Here is a 15,936-nt window from a genome sequence, read left to right on the forward strand (position 1 = left end):
ATAATAGGGAGAGCTAAAATACATATCATCTGTATATCTAATGCATAACATACAGGGTGCAGCGTGACAGAAGGGTTTCTTCAAATATCTTTATGCTTTTTCACTGAAAAGTAAAATATAGCAAGTTCCATCCTTGCTATGGTGTAGCGAGCAATGTCATCAGTACTACAAGACACCATTGCCTTTACCATGTTCTATTGTGTGGATAATGCTTTCAGACCATTTCAATAGATTGCTGGGTTACCGTTTTAGCTGAGTGTGCAGGATGAGGGATGAGGCTGGGAGCTGAGGAGGCGTCTCGAAAAATAACACAAAATGCAGCATCTCCTCTTTGCAGTCGAGGGGAACAGGCGATAAACTTCAACACACCGGGAGGTAGATATACACAAAGTCACAGTGCAGGAAGATGCATATTCAACCCCCTTAATCTGAAAGACATTTAAATAAAATTTCATTCAAGCAAAACAACATAACCATGGCAACTGCAGCATTAGTAAACAAAAATAAAAGTTAAATTTTTTTAAAAAGTTAAAGAAAAAAATGGGAAGGTGTGATGCAAAATTTGGTAATACATGTAAGGAAAAAGAAGAAGTTAAAAAGTAAAACTTCAATTCAATCACCAAGGTCAGTATTTAATATTAATATGATTGGTCTCTGATGTTTTCTCTCACATTATTTTAACCATTTCTAATTGTGCAGTAGCTTTAATGCCACCACTTCTTGCAGCATGTAGCATTTGATTAGCAGTGGCAAAAGCCGCTGCTGTGGCCACAAGTGTTAATTACAGATTCTGGTACATTCAATTCTTTTTGCCCCTACTGGCTATCAATAGGTGATTTTACTGTGTACAAAAACAATTTAGTGTTATTGGTGCTGAATAAATACAGCTGTTTGCATACTAATTGCAGCAGGATGGAAACCCTTCCACAGTGTATATAACCCTGAGTTGGACAAGGAGAGGAAAAAATGGATGGGTGGATATTTTTATGGATGTCTTTCCATTAAAATTTCTAGGTAGTAGCTAAACATCCTTCAAACTGATGAGTTGACAACTTCAGAAACAGCTGAACATCAAGCAAGTGCAACAAATCCAGAGACAGCAGCTGTGATTTGACCTTAATATACTCCACTTCTGCTGAACAATGGTTTTTAATTAGAGAGAAATACTTGAGTCCAACTTCTCAGATTTTCCCAGACCGCGAGTCTCAGTCTGCTTGGAACATCTGCGCAGAAACGCTGTGTCTGGCAAGTTGTTAGTGAGCCAAGTTTTGGTCAGAACAAGGCAGAAAGTCCAAACGTTACTCTTTCTTTTTGTACACTCAGTCTTATCCAGATATCTAATTTAAAGTTGGCCAGAAAAGGGAGGAATCACAGACCCGAATGTGGTAGAGTTTTGGTTAATTAGCAGACTGGCCTGCTCGCTCCTCTTTAACTTCAATGCACACCACTTCTGTTGAAAGAGCTTGCTCTAGCTAAGCATCTTGGCAACACTCTTTTTCTAGGAAACCACTTACTCTGCTCATATGTTGCCAGGACATGTGTTGGGGTAAAATTAGTGACCAAGACAAATCTGAAGCTGTTATTTAAAGGTAAAAAAACTTTAATTATAACAATAATATGTCACTATATAGACTCTTCTTTTATCTTTGCCATGTATGCAAACTAGATTTATATCTGTTTACATCTTGAGCTAATTGTATTGCATCGTCATTACCAATTTAATTATGTAATTAAATTCTTACAGCTTTAACTGTGCTGTAGATCATGAGAAAATATTTAGTGTAAACCTTTAGATCTGCAGCAGAGTTCATTTTGATACCTCATCCATCACAGCATACTTCAAGTGAAATCAGAAAAACATGCTTTAGATGGTTCATTTACTGTCCTTGAACTGTTCCCAATTTTTCCTTACAAGCTCCAGCAAAAACAATGGTCCAACAGAAGACTAGATTAGAATTCCGATTTGTATAAAATATATGGGAGGCCAACAAAGAACATTCCAGCTTAGAGGTATTATGACAGTCAGACCCTGACTCCCCCTTCCCCTGTCTCTGCTTCTCTTGTTCTCTCCTTCCTTCTCATTTCATCTATCCCTGCAGGTGCGACAATACAGGCTGTGCCCAGGGGTTAAAGGAAAGCTTAATATGAGCCGTTAAAAAATGGAATTGCTGTTGGCAATGAGCTTAATCACTCAGTGGAACATTTGGGTGCAGTAAAACATCCTGGGTGGAGGCCCCCCAGCCAACTAGTTTGATCTATGACTTTATTCACCCATTTCACATCTTTGAGGGGGATTGCTAACCATAGCTGACCCTGACAAACAGATGCTTAACATTACAGGTCTTAGCAGCACTCCACTAGCTCTTGACTGCTAGCATTGACATTGTTAAGCCTCGCCAGTGAACTCGATTTTTCTCTGAACCACTCTCCTGCTTTCTAGCAGAAGCCCAAATTGTCAGTGTCGACCAGCATAAAAAAATATGAAGTGTGCTCTTCTGTGTGTTTTGTGTGCAAGTGAATGTGCATATGTGTACCTCTGTGAGTGTCTTTGCTGTTCAAATACTTGTGTGTGCGTGTGTCTGTGTGTAGGCGGACCAACAAATGTGACAGACAAATTTATGTGGCCAAGCACCGGTAGTACTAGGGACTGTGTAGTCATCTGATTATGCATGTGCATTCCACAACTATCTTATTTGTCCTTTGTGTGGTGGTGTGGAAATGCCATTTCTCCTTTGTTTGGGAATGTTTTGAATTTGATCAGTCACATAAATCTATTCAAAGTCATCTCTGCATGCTGACCTTATAATGGAGGTGGTTGCCAAGCAATTACATGCCTTGCCTTCTCTCTGGCTGAACAAAGAGAAACAAGCCTTGTGTTTTAAACGGATGAGCGGTGAAAAGGTACTCAGCGCCTATTTTTACCATATCTAGCTGGAAAGCTGACTGAACAGGGATTTATCACATTTCTACAGAGACACACACATGCACTTAGACACAAAATTAAACACGTGTACAGCACATCTGCAGGCGCTGATATGCTAGGGCTCGTATTTATTCACATGCTGTCCTCTGTTTGAACTAGTTGATTTCCCTCTTTTAAAAGATTGTATTGCTTTTCATGCTAACAAACAAATTAGGACTCATCTTTGCAAGCGTGGTCATTTTAGCGCTATTTAGTCAGCTCGTAGCAGTTTGAGAATGGCTGTTGCATCGTAAGAGAGTTTTTTGTAATATGCATGAATCCAACATAAAGCAAAGTTGGTTGTATTTGATAAATATAATCTGTTGTGTCGCCGCAGGATTCGCTTATAAAGGATCATAGAAAACGCAGATTAATTCGTGATCCAGTTCTTTCGTGACTTGCTCCTAATCGAAATGCTGTCACACTGCAAGACGATCATCTGTGATAGATCACAACATCTGTGTAAATGGAAACTTTAAAAAAAATGCTCAAAAAGGCAAAAAGGAAAATGTATTTATTGACTTCATTTATAATGCATGAAATACAATTAATTAGCTCTCAGATGCTTGGCACAACTGTATCAATAATGTATCGCTAGAGGAAGTGATTCAATTTATTGCCTTATCAATATTTTGTGCCGCCGCTAATAAATAGCATAAATATGCGAGGCAGTCAAAAAGGAAGGCATAACTTACAAAATAAAACATAAGGCAGTGCTTAGTAATGACAGACAAAACTCGGATAGCAATTTGTGATTAGTTTGGCATATTTCTCTGAAGCTTACTGACAAAGCAAAAAGACTGGCTCTCTGTGCTCTTTCTGCTCCATCCTTCCTCAGTCTCACTCAGCCTTGCCTCATTCCTTTAGTTGCCAAAGATTGGGCAGGGTACCAAAAAGTTGACTTAGAGCTGTCTGTCTGCTAGCTGGCTTCTTGTTGGGATGGCAGTCAAACCCAAATGACTTTATGTCTCTGTTCCTGCAGGAAATGCCATTCAGGCCTTTGGTTATGGGATAGACAACACACAGAACAAAAGTGGGCCTGTCCCAGGCCCCTCAGCGACACCGAAGCCAGACCCTGTATCGACACAGGAGATCTCAGAAAATCTCCCAGTGACTATCCCAAAGGTAAAAGGTTCTCAATGTTTCATTACATGGGATGTTTTACATGTAGATGTTAAATGTGATGGCAAAATGTAATTTAGAGTTGTTATTTACTGCCTGTTTGGCAATCGGGTATGCTCTGCAGTTTGAAGGCTACTAATATGAAGCTTCTGTGTATGTTCAATAAGCAAGATCTGTAATCACTCATGTGCTTGCTTTCCCAGGGGTTCGACTGCTAGTCTATTCTTTACATTGCTCCCACTTTCCCACGCTGCCAGACTCAGTACTGTTCATTACAATCCATATTACAGTCATTACTGTAGACCAATAATCTTCTTGCCTGCCTTCTTTGAGCCAATCAGCCTCCACTCTGCATGCATTAAAACTCACTGCAATGTGCCTGATCATGCAACAGCTAACAATCATGTTTTGTTTTGTTTGTTTGTTTTTTTATTCTGTACCCTGTCACAGTAAGATCGCTGTTTTTTTGGGGAAGTTCTGTGCTAAATCTTATCAATGCTGGGGTTCCTTTCTGCCATGATGGCTCATCTTATCAGCAAATAGATCTCAAGAAATCATATTCAATTCTTTCAAATGCTCTCTCCTCATTGAACTTAGTTAATCGTGACACATTTAGGTCAACTCACTGTAAAAGTTAAATAGATGTGGATGTTGCTTTATTTTGTTTTTTGTCACATCAAAAATATACATTTTCATCTCTTTCCTGCTACTTCTCTGCATACATTTGATAAAATGGACCAACTGCAAGGAGAATCACAAAAATACTCCTCCGCTCTCTCTTTTGTACAGTGGCAAAATAATAAGACTCAACGTGCTGCACCGTTCACATTCGCATCACATACAATCTCTATGCTTGTTAAAGCAATTGGCACATCAAAACAGACGCTTTATGATAATACAGTTTATGCTACACACCCAAGATGATGACATGTGGTTGAAATATTATATTTTTCTTACAGACAAAGAAAGAGTGAAAGGAATGGGAGGTGGAGGCTTAATCTGGATTAGATGTTCTAAAATACTGGCCCAGGGCCTGTTCTCTGCTGAATGCTGTCTACTATGAAGACTGCAGTTAACTCAACTATAACTAGGTTCACTGTCTGGAGCAGAAAACATTACCACTTTTTTTAATGCTGTGCTGCACAAATGCATAGCTCTTTGTCTTTTAACATAACTCTTCTTTATTTTCTCTTCAAATAAGTGTAAAAATGACAGAATTAAGTTATTCACCAAAGAATCCTTCTTTTTATGAGTCTCTCTGCTACAGAAATATTTCACTTTACACTATAGGTCGAGAAGAGGCTTTTCTTTTTATCTAGCTGTTGAGTTGGATTAGTTTTCACAGTGAATTACGGCTGTGTTTTACAGATGTATTTTAGATGTTTTGTGCAGCTTTCTAAAGTAAGAGTAATGATGCTTTTCACCTTTGCAGGAGACCCATGTGCCCATGTTTGGCAGCGGTATAAAACTGTGCTTTATAAAATATTCTGCTGCTGATGTTGTTGTTCATGTCATTTTTCAGTGACTGTTACATATCCAAATCCAAGTAATGTGCACGGTTTAGGAATGCAAATTTGTGTTCTGAATGAACAACTACTACATTAAGACATTTCGCATCAGAGCCGTTAAATGTTAAATGTGCAGTTTTGTGCTTTGCACACAAACCCTCGTTGATTGGAACACAGGAAATTAAAACCTTATGTCGTGATCACTGCGTTTGAGCCTTGTTTTCGGTCTTGAATTTTTAGTTAATATGTTAAAGTTTGAGTTTCTGCTTTGTTTCTCTTGTTATTTCTGTTTAGAAAGTTTAGATCTTTGTTTATTTTATTTTCCAAATCCATTTTTTTCCCTATTATTATTTCACTGCTGTGCCTTCTGTTGGATTGTTTTGGAGTTTGCATTATTGCATCAGCCTAATAAAACAACTCATTTTTTGTTCATTCGGTCTACCTTGTGCATGCCACTGCTGGGTCCCAGTTCTGCAAACCTTGGACCCAGCAGTAGAGTCTGAACAGCAGCAGGTGGCTTTCTCGTTTTTTGAGAAGAATTTTGGAACTGAATATGAGCCTATCTCCAGAGGGGCTTACCAAGGCAATGGGGGCCTCACCCAGTAGTTGTGCTCCTGAGGGAAGCCATACCTCAAGGCTACCAAGCCTGCAGGTCCAACTTCCACCAGAAGTCAAATTGGGTTAAGTGTGCAGCTAGATTGTCTGCCACCTGCTGTTGCTCCTGTCAACTACCCAAACCAGCATTTAAATCTCTGCCATCTTAAAAGAGCGACTGCAGCCCTTGGCAACACTGCCGATTGCAGCCTCAGCAGCCAATTCCTCCGCCTGAGTGTTTACCCAAACTCCATGCCCTGAGTTCCTTTTTTTTTTAATTCTGGCTACCCCGTGACCATGTATACTGTGTCCAAACCAGTATCCCCTGTGAGACTGGGGTCCCTAAAACTCAGCCTGTGTGTCCTAACCTGTCCTAGCTGAGTGTCCTGTGGTGACAAAGCTGGTGCAACCCAAGAGTCCTGTGCCTAAGCAAATAGAGCTCACCAACACTCAACCACCTGAGGAACTTCATTGCCTCCACTGGACACCTGTCTCGTTACCCTTCAGTTTCCACTTACCTGATTGCCCCCTTGTGCATAAATAGTCCTGCATCTGTTGTACTTACAAGTGCCCCTCCATTGTGTTCTCCTGTGATTCCGTTGGATTTCTTTTGGCTCATTTTTAGACTTTGTGTCTCTGCATCTGCAAGAAAACGGCTCACTTTCTGTTCATTTAGTCTTCCTTTTGTGTCTTTGGATTTCAATTCTGTAAAACCTGACACCCTAAAAATGTTGCAAAGAGGAAAATTAATGAATAAGCACAGCTGATAACATTAACAGTGTGTGTATTACCGAAAGGTAGAGAAAGAGAGAGGATAGCAGAGGGCGAATGGGTGGTGAAACCGCTTTCTCCAAAGGTTGTGTGTGTGTGTGTGTGTCAGTATTGATGCACTGCTCAGTGCCTGTCTCACTGCAGCATGGTGTTTAATTTATTGTAAAAATGGTAATTAGGAAACAATAAGACGTGTGATTACTCAAGCAGGAAGTTTATAATTAGAGAGGGAGCTGGTAGCGACATTTTGGGCGGCCCTGAGTTCTTAGACAACTATGCCTGGCAATTAAAACTTGTCAAACTTCCATGGCAGATAAATTGGGGGTGTGTTGTTATGGTATGAGTCCTCTTGGCAGAAGACTGACTGTCCAGAGCTGTAAATCTCACTGTGGCTCATTGAGTAAACATGTGGTCTGAAGCTTGGTCCTTTGAGCACTGTAAAGATGCATCCATATTTAGGTATAACTGAGCAGTGCCATGCTCCCAACTCCAGTGGTGAGGTTACACACGTGATATTTGTGTACCCAGTTTAAATGTGCATTACAACAAACTGATACAGTTTCTAAAGCAAACTAAGTCTGTTTTGAATGGCAGTTATCACTTGTTTACAGGGTCATGTCACCAGTATGCAAGGTCTTCCACCAACCATTTGGCCCTTAAAACCTCATGTGTTTGGAAGTTTTGTTGGCGTACTGATTATGTTCATTTGTACACACTGTTTGGTTGAGGCGCCAAAATTACTTCTCTGGGAAGGCACTAAATTCATTTGATTAGTCTTTGGAAACAAGATTTTAGTTTAGATTAAAACACACCATTTCACATCACTAAACACATATTACAAAGCTCAACGTTCCAGGTGATGAATAAGCATCAATCCAATATTTGTATCAGTTGTTATTCCTGTACTGCCTTAAAAAAGTTTCTTTTTTTTAAAGTGAGTGAGCAGCTCTGTGCAGCCGATCTGTTAAATTCAGGTCTGTGTTTTTAAATATTTATGTACTATGCCAGCAGTGTACTGGTGGCAAACAGTTCTAAGAGTTTATGGAGGGAGCTAACTGCAAACAGTTAGCGGTTTCAAGGTATTTCATGTCCGCTACATCAAATTTTCTTTGCAGGAGTTTGTGGATTGATGATGGGTGAAAAGCTCAGATGAGTTTTCCTTGTCAGCTTCTCTCGCTCTCAGTCTCACACTTGTTATGTTCATTATTTATTGGACCTGCTTTAACATACCAGGTTGTCCTCGGCTCCACTCTGTGCGTGAGGAGATGCACACATGTAAAACTGGGAGAAGACAAAGGCAGCAAAGTGCAGTATACTAAGGTGAAATTAAACAAATGGAAAAAGAATCACCGTTCATTTGCGTTATGCTGGTGCTGATTAAATTATTTCACTAATAAACACAATTTCAGTGAATAAGCTTGCAAATATTTATTAGCCATATTGTGCTTTATGAAGTTTGGAAAGTAATGTTTAAATTCAGCCCGACGTTGCCTTACACAAGATTATCTTATATCAGTACTGCAAATGAAAAAGTTGAACTGGTGCATCCCTGATCAACTGCAGATTTAACATGTACTTATTCCCACAACTGCGAAAAGCATCACTTGATCTGGATTACTTTCTGTTTATCGTGATTACTATCTTGTACCATCTTGGCTACAGGCAGGTACCAGGAGGGTGTCTACTAGTCATATCTATGGGACAGATTGCAAATTATAACTGGCCATTCAAAGGGCTGATAACAGTCAAAGTGGGTACTATCTTTTTGCTTCTATGTAGTAGCTCTAATATGAACTCAAAGGATTTGGCTAAAAATAGACCACTCTGCATAAAGCAGTTTAATACTTTAAGTCATTTATATATGACACAAACAACAATAATATATGTTAAATCACACAAGTCACCTGGAATCTCAGTGCGGGTGTACAGAAATCTGAATTTCCAAAATATTCGTGTATCTCAAAAGGATAAACCCTCATTTGATGCCAAGGACTCGGTTCCAATCTCAGCAGGAGATATTATATTATTGCTCTCTGCTGTAAGTAAATATGCATTTTTATTTAAATCTATTACTGTGTAAAAGGATATGACTTTAAGAAAGATAAGATATATATATAGTCAGTTATTTGAACATGTAGTGGTTAAAATTCTGTTGCAACATCAGGTAAGTTTGATTTAGACATCAAACAAGTTCACTGTGATTTTAGAGGGCTTTGAACCCAAATCAAGGGGAAAATGTTCAGTGGGAATGACATTTATCATAGATTGGATGGTTTTTGAAACCTTATTCAATAAACAATCAGTCAGGGATCTTTAAGTGGTGGCCATTATATAAAAGCAACAGATAATTCACCATGACCATCACTGGCCACTTCATTAGGTACACTTGTTCAAATGCTTGTTAAGGAATATGTTCAATCAACTAGTCACATGGCGACAACTAAATACATTTAAGCATGTTCAAGAACTTCAAACCAAGCATAAGAATGAGGAAGAAAGGTGGCGTTGAACATGGCTTCGTTTTTGGTGCCAGATGAGTACTTTCTGAGACTCTACAGAGATTTTACTGGCATTTTCCCCAAACAACCATCTCTAGGATTTACAGAGAATGGTCTAAAAAAGAGAAAATATACAGTGAGCAGTCGTTGCCTTTGATGAAAATGCCTTGTTGATGGAGAAGGTCAGAGGAGAATGGCCATACTGCCTCAGGCTGATAGGAAGGCAACAGCAACTCAGATAACCACTCGTTACAGCCAGTTTATGCAGACGACCTTCTCCGAATACACGTCAAAGCTTGAAAGCTGGTGGGCTACAGCCGCAAAACACCAATCCAGTTGCCACTGTTGTCAGTTAACAGGAAACTGAGGCCAAAGCGCACCACATTCACACAGTTTCACCAAAATTGGAAAAGATTGGAAAGATGTTGTGAGTTGTTCTGAAATGTTATGAGTATGGACATTCAGATGGTAGGGTCAGAGTTTGTCATGAACAATATGAAAACATGGATCTGCCTTGTTTCAATAGTTCAGGCTGTTGGTGGTATAATGCAGTGAGGGATGCTTTCTGGGCATTTTTCCAGCTCTTTAACACAAATTGAGCATTGTTTAAATGCCACAGCTTACTTCGCCTTAGTTACTGACCATGTCCATCCCTGTATGGCCACATTGTATCCTTCTTCTGATGGTTGTGTTGGGATGTGGTGGAACAGGAGATTCACATCATGCATGTGCAGCAACTGCTTGATGCTATCAAGTCAATGTGGACCAGAATCTCTGAGGAATCTTTCCAACACCTTGTTGAATTTGTGCCATGAAGAATTAAAACAGCTCTGAAGACATTGTGGAACTGGCAAGGTGTAACTAATGAAGTGGCCGGTGAGTGTACGTTGACAACATAGCCTCATTAGCAGATTTTTGTACAGCTTGCCTTTTTCCCCACACCTTGTGCCTTCTTTCAAATGACTCAATGTTACTATGCGATGCCATTTCAAACCAATTACCTTCACATTTACCAAACTTGTGTTCAGGAAGTGCCTACTGATTCTACAGTTTTTGCAATGTGTTTCTTTGAAATGTTAAATTTTATTAAAAGCAACTCGTGCAAGTGATCAGTCTCCACGCCCACATTACACACACCCAAACACACACTCTGAGCTCGCAGGCAGCGGAAGGCTAGTGTTGTCTGTGCTCTCATGTAACCCTGTCACTGTTGATTTTCAGCTCAATTGAATGGAACTGACTGGTGGGAAAAGGCTACATAACTCAGGGTTACTCAATAAGTAGTTGCAGTTTCGCTGCAAATTTGACAGTGAATGAAAACAAGTGCTGTCTAGATGTGTGTTTACCACTTAAATGACAAGTCACGTGCATTTTTAACAGTTTAAATAAATGCTTTTGTTTCTCTCGCTCTCTCTGCCTGTAAACAAATAAGGACATTTCGACATTGTCTGTATTCTGTCATGTATATGCATGTGTTTGTGCTTTATCCCTTTGTTCATGTGTGTGCAGCTTATCACAAGCCTGAGTGTATGTGTGGATATTGGCTGCAGCTAGAGATCTGGACTCATGTCAACAGGCTGCTGCCACACATCACTGCCCTTGCTAATTAATTGGCTTTTAGTCGCGGATGTGTTTGGTGCATTGTCAGGCTACCCAGTGCTGCTCCTCCGCGCGTGCACCCCTCTTTTTTTGGCAACTGTCATTTCAATCATTTCTTTGTAAAGTGCAAATTCACAAACACAGGTACTGTGATAACTGCGGCTACTGGAAACACCCCCTTTGTCTCCCTCGTTCTCCCTCTTGCATCCTTCTTCACAGAAGCAAAAATATGGCTGTCTTGTTAAAATAACTCAACAATTTTCTCGTTTCATTGTTTATTTTCTCATTTATGTGTTGCCTCGTTCTGGTGGAAGACGAAGTGCTGGTAGATAACATCATAGTAAATCTTTTTCTTTTCTTTTTTTTTTTTCCTGTGCACAGCGAAATGGGCGAATACATGGTGAAGATGAGGTGAGGGGAAGGTGGAGGAGGGGAAAGAGGAGGAGAAAATGTTTCATGTTCCTTATGATGTGCCTCTGTATTGCTGTGCAGGACTGAAAATGGTACCTTTGCAAATTGAGCAGGACTGCTTTAACTTGAAGGCAAATGGTTATGCTTTGTGTTACAGAAATCCGAGAAAATTGAAAAAGTATTCAAAATGCTAACAATTTTATGGAACGGCATATAATAAAACCCATTGTAGCACGGGTATAACGGTGGAACTCTGGAGGCCACAGAATTTAATATCTGTGCTGATTCCCACTCGTCTCCGCCATAATGTGAACAGTGTGGGAAAATAAACTTCACAAGTTTATTCTCTCTTGTGCATAAGAATAAACACTGTAGCGTTTTGATTGTGCACACTCAAACAAGGGGTCTTGTTTTCTTGGGCCTCTACTTGCTGTAAGATTTGCCTCATGAAATATTGAAAAGAAATCCATAGCCGCCGCTGGCTTCTGTAGTGTGTGTTTGGCTTCGTGGCATGTTTTTCTTGTAAATAAAGTCTGTAATGATAGCTTTAAAAACTGTTTAGAGACTTGCTGGCACAGCCTAAAAGAGTTTTTGAGAAAAAAAAAAGAAAAAGTGCACACAAGAAGCTTTCCTTTGTTGCCAACTTGTTTAAGAAGCAAGGAGCATACTAAGCAGCACGGGCTTGAAATATACTTCACATATCAAAACGTTTGGTGGATCAAACACTTAATGTTCATGCCAAAGTGGATGTACTGCGAATGTCATTTCTTGCTTTGACTTTCTGAATGATGTTTTCTCTTCTTCTCTTTAGCAGTGACCCTGTCCTCTCTCATTTCCCTCCTGTCCTGTCTGACCTCTCTCTTATCAAATGCCAGAACAGGAAAGCAGCATGAATTGTGAGTCATGTCTAACCTTTTGCGGATCTCTCTCTCCCTCTGTGTGTCCCTCTCTATCTGCCCAGTATCACCAACCAAGAGGTGGTGTCATGGACCTGGGAGAGGATCACTCTTCTTGTCTCTATGCCAGTGTCTGGGCTCTGCTTCCCAGCCTGGCTTTGGCTCTGGTCCTGGCCCAGCATGCCTTATAGAAGCGCCAGGAGGAGAAAAAAGAGGTCATCCACCCACAAGCTGATCCCAAATGCAGAAGGTGTTATTCCTGTGACTGATATTAAGAAGGCTGATTCTCTGGACAGTTGACATGGATGGCATTTACGAAAGAGAAAAACAAAAGGCCGAGAGAGGTGGAAATGACTGAAATTTTATAACTGTGAATTTGTTGTTCATTTATCGTATCATTCGGGCAGACCGCAACTGTGATGGAGCACATGGCTTTACAAAAGACCCTTGGTATGAGAGGCCATGAAGGCCGCTCTCTGACTGAGTCACGAAAAAAACCCAGAGGACTGAAGCTGCTCATGTCAAAGACTTCTGCACTTTTCTCACCAAAGGAGGGCGAGAGGGGGGGAATGAACAACACAATTAAAAGAAGGCAAGGCAGGATTGGCAGAAAAGAAATTGTTGCAAAGAGAAAAGGAGTGAGCTTGAAGTAAATGTCATATAGTGAGATGGGAAAAAAAGAAGGAATCGTTTTTATTTGCTTTGGGTTTTGGACTTAATCTTCTCTTGGATGAACAGATTGCACATTTAGAGGCATGGATGGGGGATGATTACGTTCTGTTTCTTCAAATCTAGTGTAAACTCTAAATTGTAAAGCCTACTCAATGTTCTAAGTGTTGGTATAGTATCTGTGACCATAATCAATCTACAGTACCGAGCTTTCATTTGGGTGCTACAGTGTACCTTTTAAGCAGGCAGCGAAAAGAGCTAAAGGCGGCCGTATTAAACAGTTAATGGTCTTATGGTCATTTAAGATGTTGTTGATAATTGTGGGTGTTCGCCATATGTCCACCCGCACACGTGTATATTTCTGTCTCTATGTATATAAACAACACTTTTTCTTTCATTCAGCCTAATGATATCTAGTACCTTTAAAGGACATTATTGTATGCACAGGTGGCTCTGTACTGGTACTGAAGGAAGGATTTCATTATCTGCATTTATATTTGTCTATTAAGGTTTGATCACAAAGAATGTATACAGGGATAAAATTAAACGAGCTCCAACTGCTTGAAAAAGCCATAATGTGTGTGTGAATATTGTAATATTTGTTTACTGTGTGTGTCTGTCTATGTGTGTACAAACTCATTACAATGTGTGAATGGGTTTACAAGCAGGAGAAAAGTAGCTTGTGAGGAGCATTTTGAATTGCCCGTGTGGGGGTTCATTTTGCCCCGTCAGACAGCAGAGGTTATGATGCATATTGTAATTGGAGAGTAAAATCACCTTGCAGTTCTGGTAAGCGTTTTTGGGACCTTCCAGCTCTTTTGTTTCCAATTTTAAGAGTCTCTGAACTTTTTCTTCATTTAGTTTTTGTCCAGAGGAGCGGAGAAGAGTGATAACAGCCTCTCACTAACAGATTGGGCCCGTTTGAGTGTGTGTGACTGCCTCTTATTATTGATGATTATTATTAGTATTATTAACAGACATGTGAAAATGTCAGCCTGTCCTTTAAATGGCTTCCTTTTAATGGGAAATTGTTCCACACAAGCAAATTTGTTTTGACTCTTCAGAAGAGGAGCTGATGTCTTCAGCTGCTTGGTGTCCACTGTTAAAAGGACATGAAAGTCATTCTGTGTAACTTGGGCAAATCAGCAATCAACTTAGCCACAATCTTTTGGACGTAGCTATAAAAGAGCACATTTGCAAACAAGATGAGGCCGAATGCATGATGTTACACCCATAAGAATATCGTTTTGCCCATCCGTGCATTGTGTTTGTTTTTGAAACACACGCTCTGACAGATGCTGAAAGAACAACAAAAAAATCAAGACTTGCGCTGGCATCTTTGCAGATGAGAGACATTTTTTGTGTGTTCATGCTTTCATAATTTTCCACTGCTCTGAATGAATGTTACCAGTAGTTTCACCAAAAACAAGTTTTTATTTTCAAACAGCACATCAAGTGTAGTGTTGTGACACATTAATGCCTGCTATAGAACCAAACAGCTTTGTGTTAGCAGGCAGGGTTTAGAAAAGGTTTACTATCTGCCCGGATCATGAATGTTGCATGAAACTCAGCTCAGTGTGCTTTCACCACCACGGGCTGGTTCGGTCTGGCAGAAATTACAGTCATTTCCTAAACTGGTGAGTTTATTGCAGATTACTGCTGCAAAATGGCAAAAATCTCAGCACAATATTTGTCTTTGCCTTCCACATTCAACACATTTTCATAAAGCAACCACCATGTTTTTGGCTGTAGATATATAGATATCCATTATATATAGATATAAATATATACAAGTGAATTGTAAGGATTTTTAACCTGTAGCAAATAATCGCACAATAATCACACACTTTCAATATTAAACAAAGAAAAACGCATGTATTTTTAAAAGTAAGTCTATGAACTCGTGCATGTGAACAATTTCTCTTTTTTTTTTCCTGATATCACATAATGAATGTTGCAGTCCTTTCGAATTGTAATGTACTTCTGTCAGTGTTTTCAGACTGCGTTGAAAAACTTTCAAGGTCTCTAAATTGTTGGACAAAGACACAATGTTTGTAGTTTTGCCTCCACCAAAGAGGATTTTAAATCAAACAATCAAGATGTGATTGAAGCACAGACTCTTTAATTCAAGGGTTTTAACAAAAAAATCACATTAACTATTCAGGAATTCCAGCTATTTTACAAATAGTCCCCCATTTCAAGAGGCTCAAAATTAATTAAAATAATTTTAATAGTGTGTTTTATTATTTTGCTGTTTTTAATACTTGGATGAGAATCCTTTTCAAGTTACTGCCTGCAGTGTAGAACCCATGGTGTTTCCTCACTTTCCTTCAACCTTCAGTTGCTGCTTGTTTGTGGTTCTTTCTGCATTCAGTATTTGCATTTAATAACTGGATGCTTTACTGGACTGAGATCAGGGGACTGACTTAGCCATTAAATATTATCCCGTTGCTTTGACTTCAGAAATTGTTGGGTTGTTTTTGTGGTGTGCTTTGGGGCATTGTCTATTTACACCGTTAAGTGCTGCCTGATCAGTTTTGGAGCATTTGGCTGAATCTGAGTAGAGACTATAGCTCTGTATAAATCACAATTCACCCTGCTGCTTCTCTCATCAGTCTATACTAGTGTCAGGGATCCACTGGTAGCCATACATGCCCAGGCCATACCACCACTACAATGGCAAGTGGCACAACTTGCCATGTTTGACAGATGATCGGGTGTGCTTTGGATCATAAGCGGTTTCTCTTCTTTCTCTTTTTCACTTCTGGTACAAGTTTATCTTTATGTCATTTGTCTAAAAAGTTTTGGGGGATTTTTTGCAAAAAAGTGCAGAACCTTTAGATGTTTTCTAGCAAAGTCTTGTGTGTAACCAGTGCTTTGCCCCCTGTTGTAAACGCTCTGTATTT

The 15,936-nt window shown here is 39.7% G+C and overlaps 1 protein-coding gene across 4 annotated transcripts in view; it reads left to right on the forward strand.

The window, feature by feature from the left end:
- Positions 1-13,606, forward strand: part of LOC146562361 (GDNF family receptor alpha-2-like) — a 73,109-nt gene extending 59,503 nt beyond the window's left edge. For 2 of the 4 annotated variants that reach the window (XM_085294053.1, XM_085294054.1), the window contains exons 7-9: positions 3,945-4,087; positions 11,436-11,465; positions 12,427-13,606. In XM_085294053.1, coding sequence (XP_085150179.1) covers positions 3,945-4,087; positions 11,436-11,465; positions 12,427-12,552 — 299 coding nt within the window. In that variant the 3' untranslated portion in view covers positions 12,553-13,606. Of the gene's footprint in view, positions 1-3,944; positions 4,088-5,043; positions 5,749-11,435; positions 11,466-12,426 lie in introns of those variants that run through there. The other 2 variants (XM_085294055.1, XM_085294056.1) reach the window with 2 other exon arrangements.
- The last annotated feature ends 2,330 nt before the right edge of the window (positions 13,607-15,936 follow it).

This window comes from Mchenga conophoros, linkage group LG12 (assembly GCF_057382185.1).
Source record: "Mchenga conophoros isolate Kocher_MC1m ecotype Shallow Benthic linkage group LG12, M_conophoros_male_GT1.1, whole genome shotgun sequence".
Classification (NCBI taxonomy): Eukaryota; Metazoa; Chordata; class Actinopteri; order Cichliformes; family Cichlidae; genus Mchenga; species Mchenga conophoros.